The sequence below is a fragment of the Saimiri boliviensis genome, chromosome 2 (genome assembly GCF_048565385.1).
Source record: "Saimiri boliviensis isolate mSaiBol1 chromosome 2, mSaiBol1.pri, whole genome shotgun sequence".
Taxonomy (NCBI): domain Eukaryota; kingdom Metazoa; phylum Chordata; class Mammalia; order Primates; family Cebidae; genus Saimiri; species Saimiri boliviensis.
Genome location: NC_133450.1, coordinates 39,755,683 through 39,771,380, shown reverse-complemented (window position 1 = coordinate 39,771,380; position 15,698 = coordinate 39,755,683). Strand labels below are relative to the sequence as shown.

Sequence of the window (15,698 nt, the reverse complement as noted above, 5' to 3'; positions counted from 1 at the left end):
ATTTCTATTAAGAAAGAATTAAGTAGATAGCCAGTGGATCAAAATATTGGATCAAGATACATTCTAAAGTAAGAAATACAAGTTTCTAAACAGTATGGATAATGAGATAATGTGATCTCATTTGTGGTTTTTAAAAGAGTTGTATTTTTATACATAATGCATTTGTATTCATAGCGAAATATCTGTAAAGATATACCAGTAACTGAGTCTATCTTAATCCCATATTACTCCCAGCTCCTAGTACATGGTAGACATCTACTAAATCTTTTCTTTCCTTTCTTTTTGAGACAGGATATTGCTCTGTCTGTCACCCAGGCTGGAGTACAGTGGCACAGTCATGGCTCCCTTGACCTCCCCAGGTTCAAGTGATCCTTCTACTTCAGTCTCCTAAGTAGCTGGGATTACAAGCATGCGTCATCACGCCCACCTAATTCTTATATTTTTAGTAGAGACGGGGTTTCGCTGTATTGCTCAAGCTGGTCTTTAACTCCTGGGCTCAAGTGATTTGCCCACTTCAGCCCTACTAGGTGCCAGGATTGCAGGCATGAGCCACTGTGCCTGGCTATACATATTTTCTTTACATGCTGTACCTTTCCTTTTTTTTCAGTTTTTTAAATTACATGAACTTTTTTGTTTTATAATTTAAAAGAGGGAAAGATTGAAGTGATAACTGAATGTGCTAGTTTCAGGAAATTAAAATCACTGTAATTCCACTGCCCTAAGATAAATAAGATCAACATTTACATAGTTGGTATCACACACTATAACTTCTGTTTTATCACACCCATGTGTATTTGTCCATTTTCACACTGCTGTTAAAGACATACCTGAGACTGGGCAATTGACAAAAGAAAGAGGTTTAGTTGACTTACAGTTCCACGTGACTGGGGAGGCCTCACAGTCATGGTGGAGGGAGAAAGGGATGTCTCACGTGGCGGCAGACAAGAGAAGAGGGTTGTGTAGGGAAGCGCACCCCCTTATGTAATAATTAGATCTGGTGAAACTTACTGGCTATCATGAGAACAACACAAGAAACACCTGCTCCCGATATTCAGTTACCTCCCACCGGGTCCCTCCCACAACACGTGGGAATTCAAGATGGGATTTGGGTGGGGACACAGCCAAACAATATCACCATGCCACTGAGAGTTGTGATTTAAAAATTATTTTTTGCTGACTTGAGAACTGAAAAGTGGTATCTCCTTATTGTTTTAATGGGTACTTATTTGACTACATGTATTACTTAACTATCATATATTTATTAGGCATCTGTTTCTATGAATTATCTGTTCTTATATTTTTAAAATTTTCTTTGGGGTCTTGGTATTTTTCAAACTGAATTATACAAGCTTATTGAATATTGATCCATTTTCAATTCTGTGTCAAATATTTTTGCCGAGTTGTTGACTTTCTTTATTTTGCATCACAGGTTTTTTATATTTATGTAGTCACGTCTATCCCTACGCTTAGGCCTGAAAAGACCCTCTGCAGTGAGATAGGAGATTGGATTTTATTTTATTTTATTTTTGAGATGAAGTCTCACTCTGTTGCCTAGGCTGGAGTGCAGTGGTGCAATCTTGGCTCACTGCAATCTTTGCCTCCTGGGTTCAAGAGATTCTTCTACCTCAGCTTCCTGAGTAGTTGGGACTACAGGCACCTGCCACCATGCCTGGCTAATTTTTGTATTTTCAGTAGAGGCCAGGTTTCACCATGTTAGCCAGGCTGGTCTCAAACTCCTGACCTCAAATGATCCACCCATGTCGGCCTCCCAAAGTGCTGGGATTATAGGTGTGGGCCATTGCTGACTTTATTTTATTTTATTATTTTTTCTAGTTTTTGAGGTGTAGTTTCACACTCTTGTTGCCCAGGTGGAGTTCATGAGTGTACTCTTGGCTCACTGCAACCTCCGCCTCCTGGGTTCAAGCAATTCTCCTGCCTCAACCTCCCAGGTAACTGGGATTACAGGCATGCAGCACCATGCCCAGCTAATTTTGTATTTTTAGTAGAGATGGGGTTTCACCGTGTTGGCCAGGCCAGTCTCGAACTCCTGACCTCAGGCGATCTGCTTGCTTCAGCCTTCCAAAGTACTGGGATTACAGGCACTAGTCACTGTGCCTGGCTGCAGATTGGTTCTTATGGATAATGTCTTTCTTTTTGTGGTTTCGTATTTCTGACCCATTTGGAATTTATTTTTGTTATGATATACAAAGATTGTTTTCCAATAGCTATTTTATCCAGTAACATTTATTGAATTCCCTTCTCCACTAATTTGACATAGAACAAGTTCATTTTAAGGTTTGTTACCATTGTCTCAACTTTCTATTGTCATTGCTTTTCTTCTATTCTTTATTTCATTGAAGTACTAACTGTATAAAGAATAATCTATAAAACATGTTCAGAATCTGCTTGTATCAATATGAAATTTCAAATGACTCCTTAAAATATTTTTCAGAATGCAGATTTGCTTGATTTTGGATTAATAATGAACTTACTTGGTTTTCTGATGAGATTGTTTTGATTAATGTTTAACATATAATCAGAATGTTTATTGTGATCTCACTTCAATTTGTTTTAATAGCATCTTATTGCCAAAGGCTCTATGTATGAGGAGCTTATGGCAAGAACTGAAGATATGTTACACGTGGATATACAAAATTTTTCAAGCCAGGAGTCCTTTCAACATGTTCTCACAACTGGGCTTCAGGCAAAGATTCAAGCAGCTAAAGAGAAAGTCCAGGTAGCTCTTTAATTTTCCCTATTTAGTGATTCTGTTTTCTAAAACATAGGGGTCACTGGGTGGGCAGTGAAGGGGTTGATAGCCCTGTAGCTTGGAAACATTTCATAAAATATTACCTTTGCATTATATTTCTTTATAATTTAGAGCATATTGGGAAAATAGAAGTATCATAATTTAGGTAGCTCTTTGTCTAGTGGGAAAATAACAAATAGTCAAAGTACTTGTTATCTTAAGAATTTATTAAGAATTTGGTCCACATGTTAATTTGAGAATTTTTTTGTCTTCAAGATCAGTGTGGTAAAACTCGTTGCAGCGTTGAAGAACTCAACCGACGTTTCACCGGAATTGGACGTCAGGCTGAAGATGGAAGAATCCCAGAAGGAACTTGAATCGTACATGACAAGGGCTCAGCAGTTACTGGGGCAAAGAGAGAGCCCTGGTGGACTCATTTCAAAATACAAGGTGGGAATCTTTTCAACCAGCAAATGTAGGACATTTATTACTAACTGCCTATCTTGTTTGAAATCAAGATGTTTCCTTCACTGTAATTATATACTGAGTTACTATAACTGAAAAGGATTTCCCAGTATTATATATCATTCCCCTGAGGTTACTAAAAGTAAGTATTCAAGTATAGAATTTTTTAGTTCAAATTTGATTGCGGATCTGCTGAATGTACTCAGTGTTATGGTGTAAAGAGTGCAGCCAACTCTGTGACACTGAACAAGAATTTAATTTCTCTGGCTTTTTAATTTGTAAATTGGCATAATAATTCCATCCCTACCCAGCTGTCAGATTCGTTGTGAGGCTTCAAGTGAAAATAAGGCACATGAAGTTACTTTGCATAAATTCTCTGAATGTTAAAAATTATCATTATTATTAAAATACTTTGATAAAAGTTATTCATGGAAACATACTTATCTCTAGTTAAAGACCTAATAATGATGTTTTGTATGGAGACAGTTTCAAGTTGTTTATGGTTTGATAGGCTGAGGTTGCAGCTTAAGATATCACCAAACCAGAGACTCACTCTTAATTAACATAGTGGGAGGTGCTGGGGGGATTAGAAGCAAAGCTAAACAATGCCTCTACCTTGAAACAAATTGGAGGGGTAGAGTAATACCAGTGCTTTTGTTCATTCATGTTCAGCATTTAGCATGCTTTACCGAACACGTAAAATGAGCTGGGCATTTGGGAGAAATACAGATGCAGGAAGGCAGTGCCCTGTTCCTGCTCCTACTCTTTATGAAAGGGTGCCCTATAGGATCTTCTCTTCATTCTCATCAAGGCCTCTGTGTTCTGGGCCTTAACTCTGTTTGGCTTTCTGGATTGCTAACCATGCTGGGAACATGTTGTCAGTCATTTCAGCATTGCTTTTCCTATGACCTTACAGCCTTTATCTGCTTGATCTCACACCATTTGCGCTTTGCTAGCTGCCGCCTTCAACCTCTTCCCTCTGTCTTTTATTCCCAGGTTCCTGGGAACTTTTACTCTCAGGTTCCTGAAAGTACTAAAGTGACCTTAAGAATGAATTGTTATTATTATTATTATTATTATTATTATTTTTTTTTTGAGACGGAGTTTTGCTCTTGTTACCCAGGCTGGAATGCAATGGCACGATCTCGGCTCACCGCAACCTCCGCCTCCTGGGTTCAAGCAATTCTCCTGCCTCAGCCTCCTGAGTAGCTGGGATTGCAGGCACATGCCACCATGCCCAGCTAATTTTTTTTTGCATTTTAGTAGAGATGGGTTTCACCATGTTGACCAGGATGATTTCGATCTCTTGACCTTGTGATCCACCCACCTCGGCCTCCCAAAGTGCTGGGATTACAGGCTTGAGCCACCGCACCCGGCCAAGAATGAATCGTTATTTTAAATGATGGTGACGCTGGGATTCTAGGTGGGTAGATATGATCTGGTCGGGAGAGAAGGAAAAAAATATATAGAGGCTCATAGGCTCCTTCTTTTATTTTTATTTTTATTTTTCTTCTCAGAGACAGTGTCTTACTCTGTTACCCAGTTTGGGGTTCAGTCATGCAGTCTCGGCTAACTGCAGCCTCCAACTCCTGGGCTCAAGCTATCCTCCTGACTCAGACTCCAAGTAGCTGGGACTACAGGCACACATCACTACACGCAGCTAATTTTTCAATTTTTTTTTTTTTTATAGAGAAAGTGTCTCACTCTGTTGGCCAGACTGGTCTCAAACTCCTAGCCTCAAGTGATCCTCCCACCTTGGTCTCCCAAAGTGCTGGGATTACAGGCATGAGACACTATGCCTGGCTTCTTAGCCCCTTTACCAGAGAAGGGCTGGAGGTGTCTGTTCTCACACCGTTTTCTCTCCCTGACCTTCTTCCTTTTGGTTTTTCCCCATTTTGCCAATGGCATTTAGTCAAGTGGAGATACTTTTATAGCAGAAGCAAGATATCCCTGTCCTGTTAGGTATTGCCCTGAGACCCCCCCAGGACTCCATGCACACAGGAGCAGTGGGAGCTCCCAGCTATGAAGAACATACAGGGTAAAGGTGTCTACCCAGGCTGTAAATCCCCCAGTCCTCAAGGAGGTCTTGGAGGGGGGCCTGGAGCTCAGCATTGTACCTTACCTGCAGCCGATCCGTAAAAACGCGTAATGAGTGAAAGAGCAAATTCCCACCTTGCTCGGCTTCTCCCCGAGAATGACTTTCATCTTCTCTCTCCTATAGGTTTTCTGCCTTTTTCACACACAGGCCCTAGCCTGGTTTTTTGTTGTTGTTGTTGTTGTTGTTGTTGTTTTGGTTCTATCATCACTAGGTACCTAGGCCAGGTTTTTGCTTCTGTAGAGTATGCCAGGTCGGGAGCAGACACATGCCTGTCAGGGCTGTTTCCACTCTTGTCTACTGCTGGCACTGCCAACATGGGTGGCCCCAGGCAAAACTTTGAAGTTGATGGTGAAACAAATTGGCCTCCTTTCAGCATAACTGCTTATGCGCGATAGTAAACATTTGCCATATTAACCTTACTATAAATTTTGTCTTGGCTGGGCATGGTGGCTGACACCTGTCATCCCAGCATTCCGGGAGACTGAAGTGGCTTGCTTGAGCCCAGGAGTTTGAGGCTGCAGTGAGCTGTGATTGTGCCACTGCACTTCAGCCTACGCGACAGAGCGAGATTCTATCTCAAAATAAAACAAAAAACCAAAAACTGATATACTCTTCATATTATATTGCTTCTGTAGTACGATTGTCTGCTCAATACTGAAGAACTTTAGAGGAAAGATAGCCAGTGGCTATTCCCCTGTACAGTGAGCCTTATAGTTACTTATCAATGGGGTAACAAAAATCATCTTGAATATCATGAAGGTATCTTAATCTGTGCCTCATGTGTAACTACATTTGAATAATAAATATTTGGCACTCTTTTGAAAAGAATTCAAGAAACGTCAAAGGGCTAGCAACCTCCATTTACAAAGAGAAGTCTCCTGTAAATATTCAGAGAGCCCCTTCCTACTTTACCAGTTAAAGACATAACCAAATTAGCTTTGAGGATTTGGCAGTAGAATGAGGTTTTCATGATCTTGTTTCATTCTTCTTCTTCTTCTTTTTTTTAGGAAGCACTAATAATTTCTAATACGGAAAGTCTGGCCAAATATTTGAAAGCTGTTGAAGAACTAAAAAATCATGTAACCGAGGACATAAAGATGTCCTTAGAAGAAAAGAGAAGAGATATCTGCGCCACCTGGGAGGTGAGAACACACATATGTACCTGAACTTACGTTCTTTATGTCTGATTCTGGGCTGTCAGTTGCCAGAGCTGTTTCTGGGGTTTCCTTGTCTACACTCTATCAACGATGGGCTGGTCCCTGCAGGCTGCAGTCCCAGGATTCATACAGAGTTTCCTAGCAGAATAGGTCTAGGCTTTGGTGGCAGACAAACCTGAATTCAGCAGCTCTGACCCTGGGCAAGGTACTTAACTTTTAGGAGCCTCCCTGATAAAAATGGGAGACCACCACCTACTGGGCAGAACTGATGCAAGGGTTCATAGAAAGCATCTACCACTAGGCCGGGCGCGGTGGCTCAAGCCTGTAATCCCAGCACTTTGGGAGGCCCAGGCGGGTGGATCACGAGGTCAAGAGATCGAGACCATCCTGGTCAACATGGTGAAACCCTGTCTCTACTAAAAATACAAAACATTAGCTGGGCATGGTGGCGTGTGCCTGTAATCCCAGCTACTCAGGAGGCTGAGGCAGGAGAATTGCCTGATTGCCTGAACCCAGGAGGTGGAGGTTGCAGTGAGCCGAGATCGTGCCATTGCACTCCAGCCTGGGTAACAAGAGCAAAACTCCGTCTCAAAAAAAAAAAAAAAAAAAAGCATCTACCACTGAGATTGTGTTCTGGTAATTAATGACAATTAATATTCAATGTAATATTGAAATGTGTAATTAATATGATAATTAAAATATGTGTGCCTGTATATCTTTATCTGTGTTAAGTGGATTGAATATGTACTGTTAAGGATCCTCCTAAAACTAATTTTAAAATAAACTTTTAAACTTTTAGAATAGTTTTAGATTTACAGAATTACTGTAAAGATGATGCAGAGAGTTCTAGTCATGGCTAGATTCCTCTGTTATCAGCATCTTTTTTTGTTTTTTGTTTTCTTCAGACGGAGTCTTGTACTGTCACCAAGGCTGGAGTGCAGTGGCGTGATCTCTGCTCACTGCAACCTCTGTCTTGCGGGTTCACGCAGTTCTCCTGCCTCAGCCTCCCAAGTATGGGATTACAGGCACACACCACCACACCTGGCTAATTTTTTGCATTTTTAGTAGAGATGGGGTTTCACTATGTTGGCCAGACTGGTCTCGAACTCCTGACCTGGTGATCCGCCTGCCTCGGTCTCCCAAAGTGCTGGGATTAAAGGTGTGAGCCACCGCACCTGATTTTATGCAATTACTGGGTCAATATTAATACATTGTTTTTTTCTAGCAGTTTACCTTGACGGATTGATTCATTATCATTACCTAAAGTTTGCACTTTATTCCCATCTTCAGTTTTCCCCAGTTGTTCTGTCTGTTCTAGAATCTCATCCAGGATATACATTACATTTACTTGTATCTCCTTGGGCTCAGGTATCTGTTTTGCATATAATTTCCCTCAGTCTGTAGCTTGTCTTTTCATTTTCTTAAACGTGTCTTTAACAGCTAAAATACATTTTTAGTTGTTAGAAAAAGAAAACATTTATGGGCCTGGGATGTTTTAAAACATCTCCCCCTAAAATATATGGATGAATCAGAATGTCACTTAAGCTTTATTTCTGTCCGTTTGTTACTACACATGCATTTATTGTTACTGTAAATAGTTTTTTGTATATTTTGTTTCCATGGCTAATATATTCCTTTGTTTTTTTGCAGTCTCTTCATCATGAACTGTCTTTATATGTACAACAACTAAAAATAGATATCGAAAAAGGAAAGCTTAGTGACAATATTTTAAAACTTGAAAAGCAAATAAATAAAGAAAAGAAGCTTATTCGTAGAGGTAGGACCAAGGGTCTCATCAAGGAACATGAGGTACAGTAACGTGTTTCCACTTAGATTTTGTCATGATTTTGGGGTTTATCTGAAATGGCTGTCTGTATCTTTAGCCTAGGACGAAATCTGTTCTGAAAATTAGCCCAGCCTTCGTCTCCCCCGGGGATGGTCGCTTCTGTGCTTCACGCTCTCCAGAGCTTGTGCTGCTTACTTTTTAGAAGTGAGAAAATTCTGCACTGAGTTAGTATTTTATGATTTCCCCTGATGTGTCGCAGTGGCCTCTGTCCTCAGACTCTGGTCACAAATGTGTCAACTGTTACTAAAGTACCCATAGTTGCTTTTGTCAGGACACAGTGTCCTCAGAAGCACAGCTTTTTAGAAAATGAGCAAACCAGGGTATAAAGAAGCTGGGGCAGATCTCCTGATCTTCTTTTGGTCTCCATCCTATTTGATTGCTTTTATGTATTTGACATTTCTAACCTTATTTTTTTTTTTCATTTCTTTTTAACTTTCTGCTGCTATGGCTCTTCCATTATCAGTCCCTCTTGCTTTACATAATTAGCTAGCTAGCTAGCTAGCTATCATCTATCATCTATCTATCTACCTGATATAGGTATATATAAATAGGCATAGATGTAGATATGTAAATATATAGAGATATATAATTTGCAGTGAGTTCTTTTTAGTGTCTTCACAAATATTCTTTTTTATTCTGTTTTCTTAATGTTTTGCTTTTGAAGAGTGGTGTCTCCACCCCCACTCTTGGCTAGTTTCATGCTTCCCTTAGGCGATTTTATGCACTGGGGAGTTTGACCTGCTGTCTCTACAATGACAGTGCCTAAATGTTTCTCTCAGCTGAGTCCTTTCACCGAAATTCTATGTTCTGTTTCTCCCTGACTGGTAGCTATCACTAGTGTTTTTCAGAGAACTCAGATTCAGCAAGTTCAAAACGAAACCAGTAATATCGTCTCTCAAAGGTTCGTTTTCTGTTCTGCCTCCTGGTAATGAAAGGCTTTGCAGTCTCCTGACACCCTTCCTCTCCTTCCTCCCTTCCTTTTCACTCGGCCTTAATTAAATCTGTTGCCAAGCCCCATCTGGGTTTCTTCGGAACAGCTTTCTTCCTTTCCAGTGGTTTTGCCACTTACCTAAGCCAGAGTTCTTTTCTCAGTATGATGATGGTTGCTTCATGTCATCTTCCAAATCACCACTGGAGTTGTCCTTTTGAGCCATAAATCTTACATCGCCAGTTCCCCATTCCTCCAGGACAATTCCAGACTGCTGCTTTTTTTTTTTTTTTTTTTTCTGAGATGGAGTTTTGCTCTCCTTGTCCAGGCTGGAGTGCAGTGCACAACCTCAGCTCGCTGCAACCTCGGCCTCCCAGGTTCAAGCGATTCTCCTGCCTCAGCCTCCCAAGTAGCTGGGATTACAGGCATGCACCACCATGCCTGGCTAATTTTGTATTTTTACATTGCAACATAGGGTTTTTCCATGTTGGTCAGGCTGGTCTTGAACTCCCGACCTTGGGCGTTTCGCTCATCTCGACCTCCCAAAGTGCTGGGATTACAGGTGTGAGCCACCTCGCCTGGCCCAGACCTCTTAGAAGGCCACTTAATTCCTTCCCAGTCTGGCCCAGGAAAGCCCTTTAGCATCCCTCCTTCCTGGGCCAGGCACTCCAGCCCCACTGGGGTACTGGTCCTTTGAAACATCTGGTGCTTTTCGTTACCTTTGTGCTTTTCTGGTGCTTTTTGTCCTCCTGGTGGTCCTTCTGCTAGAAATAACCTCTCTCCCCTTTTACTTGGAGAACTTGTCCTTGTTTCTTCCACGAATAGCTCAGCTGCTTCCCCCTTGTGAGTTGGGCTTCTCTGACTCCTTCAGGCAGGTGGGGCCTGTCATGACACTTAGCACACTCTGTGCTGGTTCTTTGTGTGTCTAGGTTACTAAACCGAGAATTCCTTTAGGGCTGACTCCTCTTTTTTTCTCCAGCGCCTATTGTCATAGCACTTAGATGGCCTATATAAGAACGAGTTGTGAGAACCACACACATCTGTTAGATTCTAGTCCTTATGGAATAATCATGTAAACTCGTCTGAAGTGCATTTCCTGCTTTATTTCTTCAATTAGGCCTGCTTTTCTGAGGAAGGCTGTCTGTACCAGCTTAATCACCACGTGGAAGTCCTGAGGGAGCTGTGTGAAGAGCTGCCTTCACAGAAGAGTCAACAAGAAGTAAAGCGACTACTCAAAGATTATGAACAAAAAATAGAAAGACTTTTGAAATGTGCTTCCGAGATTCATACGACACTGCAGGCCACAGCGGGAGGCACGTCGGGGAACGAGTCAGTACTTCATAAGAATAGCTACCCTTGAGGATAAAACAAAACGAAGCCTTTTGCACGGTCAAATGACATTAAGCGTTATTCATGCTTGTTTAGGTTTCATTTTCCTTACTCTCTTTTAAACATGCAATTTTGATTCCTTTCTAGGAGGACCGTCACCACATCTGAGAATAAAGGAGGGGATTCCCACAGTGAGGTACTATTTGCAAAATCAGATAATCAGCCATCAGCTGAAAAGGTGTTAAATGTGGATAATGTGTTTTAGAAGTAAACCCAATGTAAAATACCAAGCCAACAACAATTCACTTCTCAATTAATTAGGTGTTGGTTTTAAAGATCTGATTGTCATTATCAGTGGAGAATTTTCACTTACACAAAGCAAAAGACTGATTTTCAAATGAGAATGCAAGCAACCAAAGCAATAGTGAGCATAACCTGATCTTCCTGAGTATACAAGTAGTTCTTTTCAGCAGAGACCCTTTTGAACCATTATGAATACCAATTGTCTGTGTGCATTGTTACTGAGAGAAGAAGAGGTTGAGCTTGATTGGGACAGATGCTTCCATTTCATTGGGATGAACAAATTAATTTATCATTTGCCTTTTCTTTTTCTTCATTATAATACATTTCATTTTCTGTGGGAATTGAATAGTCTAAATTCTTGAAGTCTAGATAATTTGGCATTTACTGTATATTATAGTCCAGACTGCCACTCAGAACGTGTGGGGGAAGGAACGAGGTGCGGTGTATCTGGTTTTAGAGGTCGGCTCCTGCATGTTAGCCTTCTCTCTGCTTTTGACTATGGGTATGTAGTCTCAGGCAGAAATAGCATTTTGGGGCTGGGAGTCTTCCTTTACCATGCTGACATACCAATTAGAAGGTGAGAATCAGTCTAATAAATCTCTGTCCTACGAGAAGGCTTTTCTCTGAGCTGCGATATCTCAAAGAAATTGTATTATCTCCTGGTTTGGGGTATAAAGATTCAATGATACATTTTTTAACATAAAGCATTTCTCTTTTCCAGATAATTAAATATGTCTAAGATATTGCATTTACTATTTTGCATATTCTCCTAGGCAATGGAACCTGTTAGGAATTTTAGCCTGGCATCAGAGTTAAAGCCTCCGCAAGAAGAAAGCATTATGGAAAAGGATTACAGTGCATCTATAAATAGTTTACTAGAGAGGTAAGCTCTTTTTAAACAACTGGATAATCCACCAAATATCTTTCATCATTGCAAACATGTTGTACTTTTTAAAAGTTTTATTTTCATTTAGTCATCATTTTGCATGTGGTCTAGTAACTTAAACAGAAATTCCACGGTATTTCCTCACACACAGTTGACAGTAATTTTAAAATATTTCTTTGTGTTGTTTTATTTTTCTTATTTTTTTTTTTGTTTTTTGTTTATCTTTTGTTATTTTTTTTTATTTTTTTGAGATAGAGTCTTGGTTCTGTCACCCAGGCTGGAGTGCAGTGGCACAATCTCGGCTCGCTGCAACCTCAGCCTCCCAGGTTCAAGTGATTCTCCTACCTCAGCCTCCTGAGTAGCTGGGATTATAGGTGCCCGCCACCACGTCCAGCTAATGTTTTGTAGTTTTAGTAGAGACAGGGTTTTGCCATGTTGGCCATGCTTGTCTTGAATTCCTGACCTAAGGTAGTCCACCAGCCTTGGCCTCCCAAAGGCTTACAGGTACAAGCTGTAGGATTACAGGTGCAAGCCACCATACTCGGCCTGTGTTATTTTAAAAATTAACTACTGTGATGTTGCATTTCATTTTGCCCAGGTATGATACATACAGAGATAATCTTGAGCACCACCTGCAAAACAGCGAATTCAGGGTTACTTCTGATTTCTCTAGTGGAGAGGACAGGAGTAGTTCTTGTCTGCAGGCTAAACTGACAGATCTACAGGTAATTACCAAAAATATTATTTCTCTGGTTATCTTGTTTATTAGAAAATAGTACCACTGTGAGTCTAGACATCCCCGTTTCTGTTGAGGTCACATCTGCTCAATGTTCCCAAAGAATTCTCTTTGTTGGATTGCATTTCTAATGTCACCCTATTCCAGAAAGTGATCTTCTTTCAAATACCAACCCCAGAAAAAGCTTTAGTTTAAGGTCTTAATTTACTACTTATATTCTAATCTGGTGATCCAGATAATGTGACTTGAAAAGTTTTTGTTCATTTATTTCTTTTTGTGCTTCAGGCTTCAAGGGAATGAGTCAAAAACAATGTGTTTGAAGGGAATTTCATCCTGCTTGTGGGCTGCTCCAAAGTTAACCAGCCAGTGAATGTTTATTTCAGTCCTTCATTATCTTTACCAAATTATCACATTGTTTAAACTTGCCGTACAGTGACTGTTGACTGTCTGATATTGGGTGTTTAGGGGCAGGCAGTGGAGGGAGTTTGCACTCTAAATGATGGATTCTCCTCCTAAAAAACCTTCAGAGGAAGTTACTGCAGTTGATTAAGAAAGAACAGGAAAAGCAATCTATTAGTGGTTGGCACACAAATCACAACCTCTACAAATAATATCTTCCTTATTTTGAGGGCGATCTGTGCATTGCAGTGCCTCATTCTTGATGCACGCCCTGCGTGCGTTAGAGGGAGTGCTCACAGTGGAAGACCATGGGTAGTTCCTACAACATGCTTCTGTATTTTCTAGTTTCTTTTATTTAATTATACCAGGTTTCAATCACACTCTACCATCTGGCTGCTCTCTGTTTTTCATCTGAGTAAGCAAAATGTCTATGTTCAAATCCCTGTTGCTCAAGTGATGGATTTAGCATGTTTTCACCACAATTAAGAAACTGTCTTGAGACTCTTCCCCAGTGACTGAATAATGAGTTGGTTAGAAAAACTGTACTAATCTTTGGGTAAAGTGAAGAACAAATTATACTGCTGATTGCTGATCCCTCAGCGGTATTGTAGAGCAGTGCCTTACCAACAAAACAGAAATCAAGATAAGGAGCTGGAATGGTATAGAGTTATAGATGTTAAGTATAAACCATAAATTAATTTAATTTACTTCTTATTCATATAGAAAGTTTTGGTTCACTCCAGTTTTCTTTCAGTTTAGAAGGTAACAAATCTTTCCTATCTAGAGAAAACAGAGTATCTGTTCTTACGTGTATCTGTATGTTTCTGAACTGTATTCTGTGTAATTACCTTAGGAGAAGGGAGTTTGGGTACCTTTGAAAGCTTCATTGTTGACTCACTTGACATTGAATGGGTCCTCTGTGAGCACAGTGAATGTCATTGTTCCCTAAAGGAGAGTTCACTTGTAGATGGTTGGAAAATATTTTTAAACACATTTCCATGGGAAACATTGTGTTTGCTTCCACAGTTGGTGAATGTCTCACGTTTTAAGAACAGAATAATTGTGCCTATTAACCCCATTAGTTGATAAATTAATTAATGTGTTCTATCTAGGTCTTAAAAAATGAAACTGATGCTTACTGGAAAGAGTTTGAAATTATTTCATTGAAGTTAGAAAATCTTGCGAATGACATGAAGAAGCCTTTTATAGTTAAGGAAAGAGGCAGACTAAAGGAAAGAGAACAAGAGCTTCAGATGACTCTTAATACCAGGTAAGATTCTGAGATCTATTAACTATGAATCTAATAAACTTACTAAATTCTATAATGCCATTTTCAGCAAGACTATTGCTATACTAAGTATGTTATTTTATCTGGATGTCACAACAATTGTAAGAGAGACTACCATTGTGATTGTATTTTTACCGATAAGGAAACTGATGGGTTAAATATTAATAATATAACCAGGCCACTCTGCTAGCTGGAGACTTAGTGGAACTTAAGGTCTGCCAAGGGTCAAAGGCCATGGTCTTTCCACTGTCTCTTTTGGGCATGAATTTGTCCATGTCACATAAACTCTCTGGGTGTTGATTTCTTCACTTCTGAAATGAGAGTGCTTTTAGGACCTTATATACATAGGGTATGTATCCCCAGCATGTATTCCCATATTATATAGGAAAAAACTGAGGCTCAGAGTCTGTATTTTACTTAACTGTGCTCACACATGTCAATTGATTATCAGCAGAGCCTATTCTTTGAACCCCATTATATTCATAATATGTAAATATAACAAATTATTCCATAATTAAAATAATTATAAGATTTCTTAGTTGTCAAGATAAAGTTAAGTAACAATTCAGTTTTTATTTCAAAAGGGAGAGAAAGGCTTCGTGTGTTTTACAGTTTTTCATCCAGTATGGTATATATTACACTGCTAAGAATACTTTGGAGCCAGGAACAGTAGCTCATTCCCATAATCCCAGCACTTTGGGAGGCCAAGGCAGGCGGATCACTTGAGGTCAGGAGTTCAAGACCAGCCTAGCCTACGTGGTAAAACTTTGTCTCTACTAAAAATACAAAAAAAAAAAAAAAAACAACAACAAAAAAAACAAAACTTGGATATCGGGAAGCATTTTAGAGTGGAAAAAGAAATCATTAATGATACTGAAACAGCTGGAGTTGTCTGGGTCAGTGGGTCATGGTTAACCTAGCTCTCCTGCCTGTCACTAAATAAATATTTGTTGATTGAATGAATAAATGGATAGAGAGATAACAAAAAAAAAGAATACTTGGATATAGCAACCAATTAATTCTTTGACATTTTAGATCGATGGGTTTAGGTATTAATGTGATAATGTGTATGTATCATTCTATGTCTATTTATTGGATGATTATTTTCTGTTCTTAGTTCAGTCATTATGTTGATCAGTTTTATAGGATATCTTTCTGCTGGGTTTTCCTCTCATGTCTGATTTACTTTGTGCCCAGAATGCAATCTTTAGAGACAGCACGGCAGCTCGTGTTACCTGTAGAGAAGGCAGCCCTCCTTCTCTGTGGCTCGGACATGCTTCTCCATAAAATGGCTATCCAGGAATTTGGTCTCGTTAATGCTGATGGCATTTATCAACACCTGAGGGTAAATATATAAGTTCTCACAGTGTATTTACAGAATAATCAAGTCTTCTGAGATTTATAAATCCTTATGGATTTTTAATTATTCGTCATAGCATAGATTAAGAGTATAAGCCATGACAATTTTTTTTCAGTAATTTAGACTTGTTTTTTATTTCTTAACTCTTTAATTC

General features: G+C 39.7%; 1 protein-coding gene across 6 annotated transcripts in view; it reads left to right on the top strand.

The window, feature by feature from the left end:
- SYNE2 (spectrin repeat containing nuclear envelope protein 2) overlaps window positions 1-15,698 on the top strand; it is a 390,475-nt gene that overhangs the window by 147,100 nt on the left and 227,677 nt on the right. For all 6 annotated transcript variants that reach the window (XM_074393137.1, XM_074393136.1, XM_074393135.1 and 3 more), the window contains exons 20-29: window positions 2,579-2,737; window positions 3,026-3,199; window positions 6,320-6,454; window positions 8,120-8,278; window positions 10,361-10,572; window positions 10,720-10,768; window positions 11,649-11,758; window positions 12,360-12,486; window positions 14,009-14,166; window positions 15,382-15,529. In XM_074393137.1, the coding sequence (XP_074249238.1) occupies window positions 2,579-2,737; window positions 3,026-3,199; window positions 6,320-6,454; window positions 8,120-8,278; window positions 10,361-10,572; window positions 10,720-10,768; window positions 11,649-11,758; window positions 12,360-12,486; window positions 14,009-14,166; window positions 15,382-15,529 (1,431 nt within the window). The remainder of the gene's footprint in view (window positions 1-2,578; window positions 2,738-3,025; window positions 3,200-6,319; window positions 6,455-8,119; window positions 8,279-10,360; window positions 10,573-10,719; window positions 10,769-11,648; window positions 11,759-12,359; window positions 12,487-14,008; window positions 14,167-15,381; window positions 15,530-15,698) is intronic.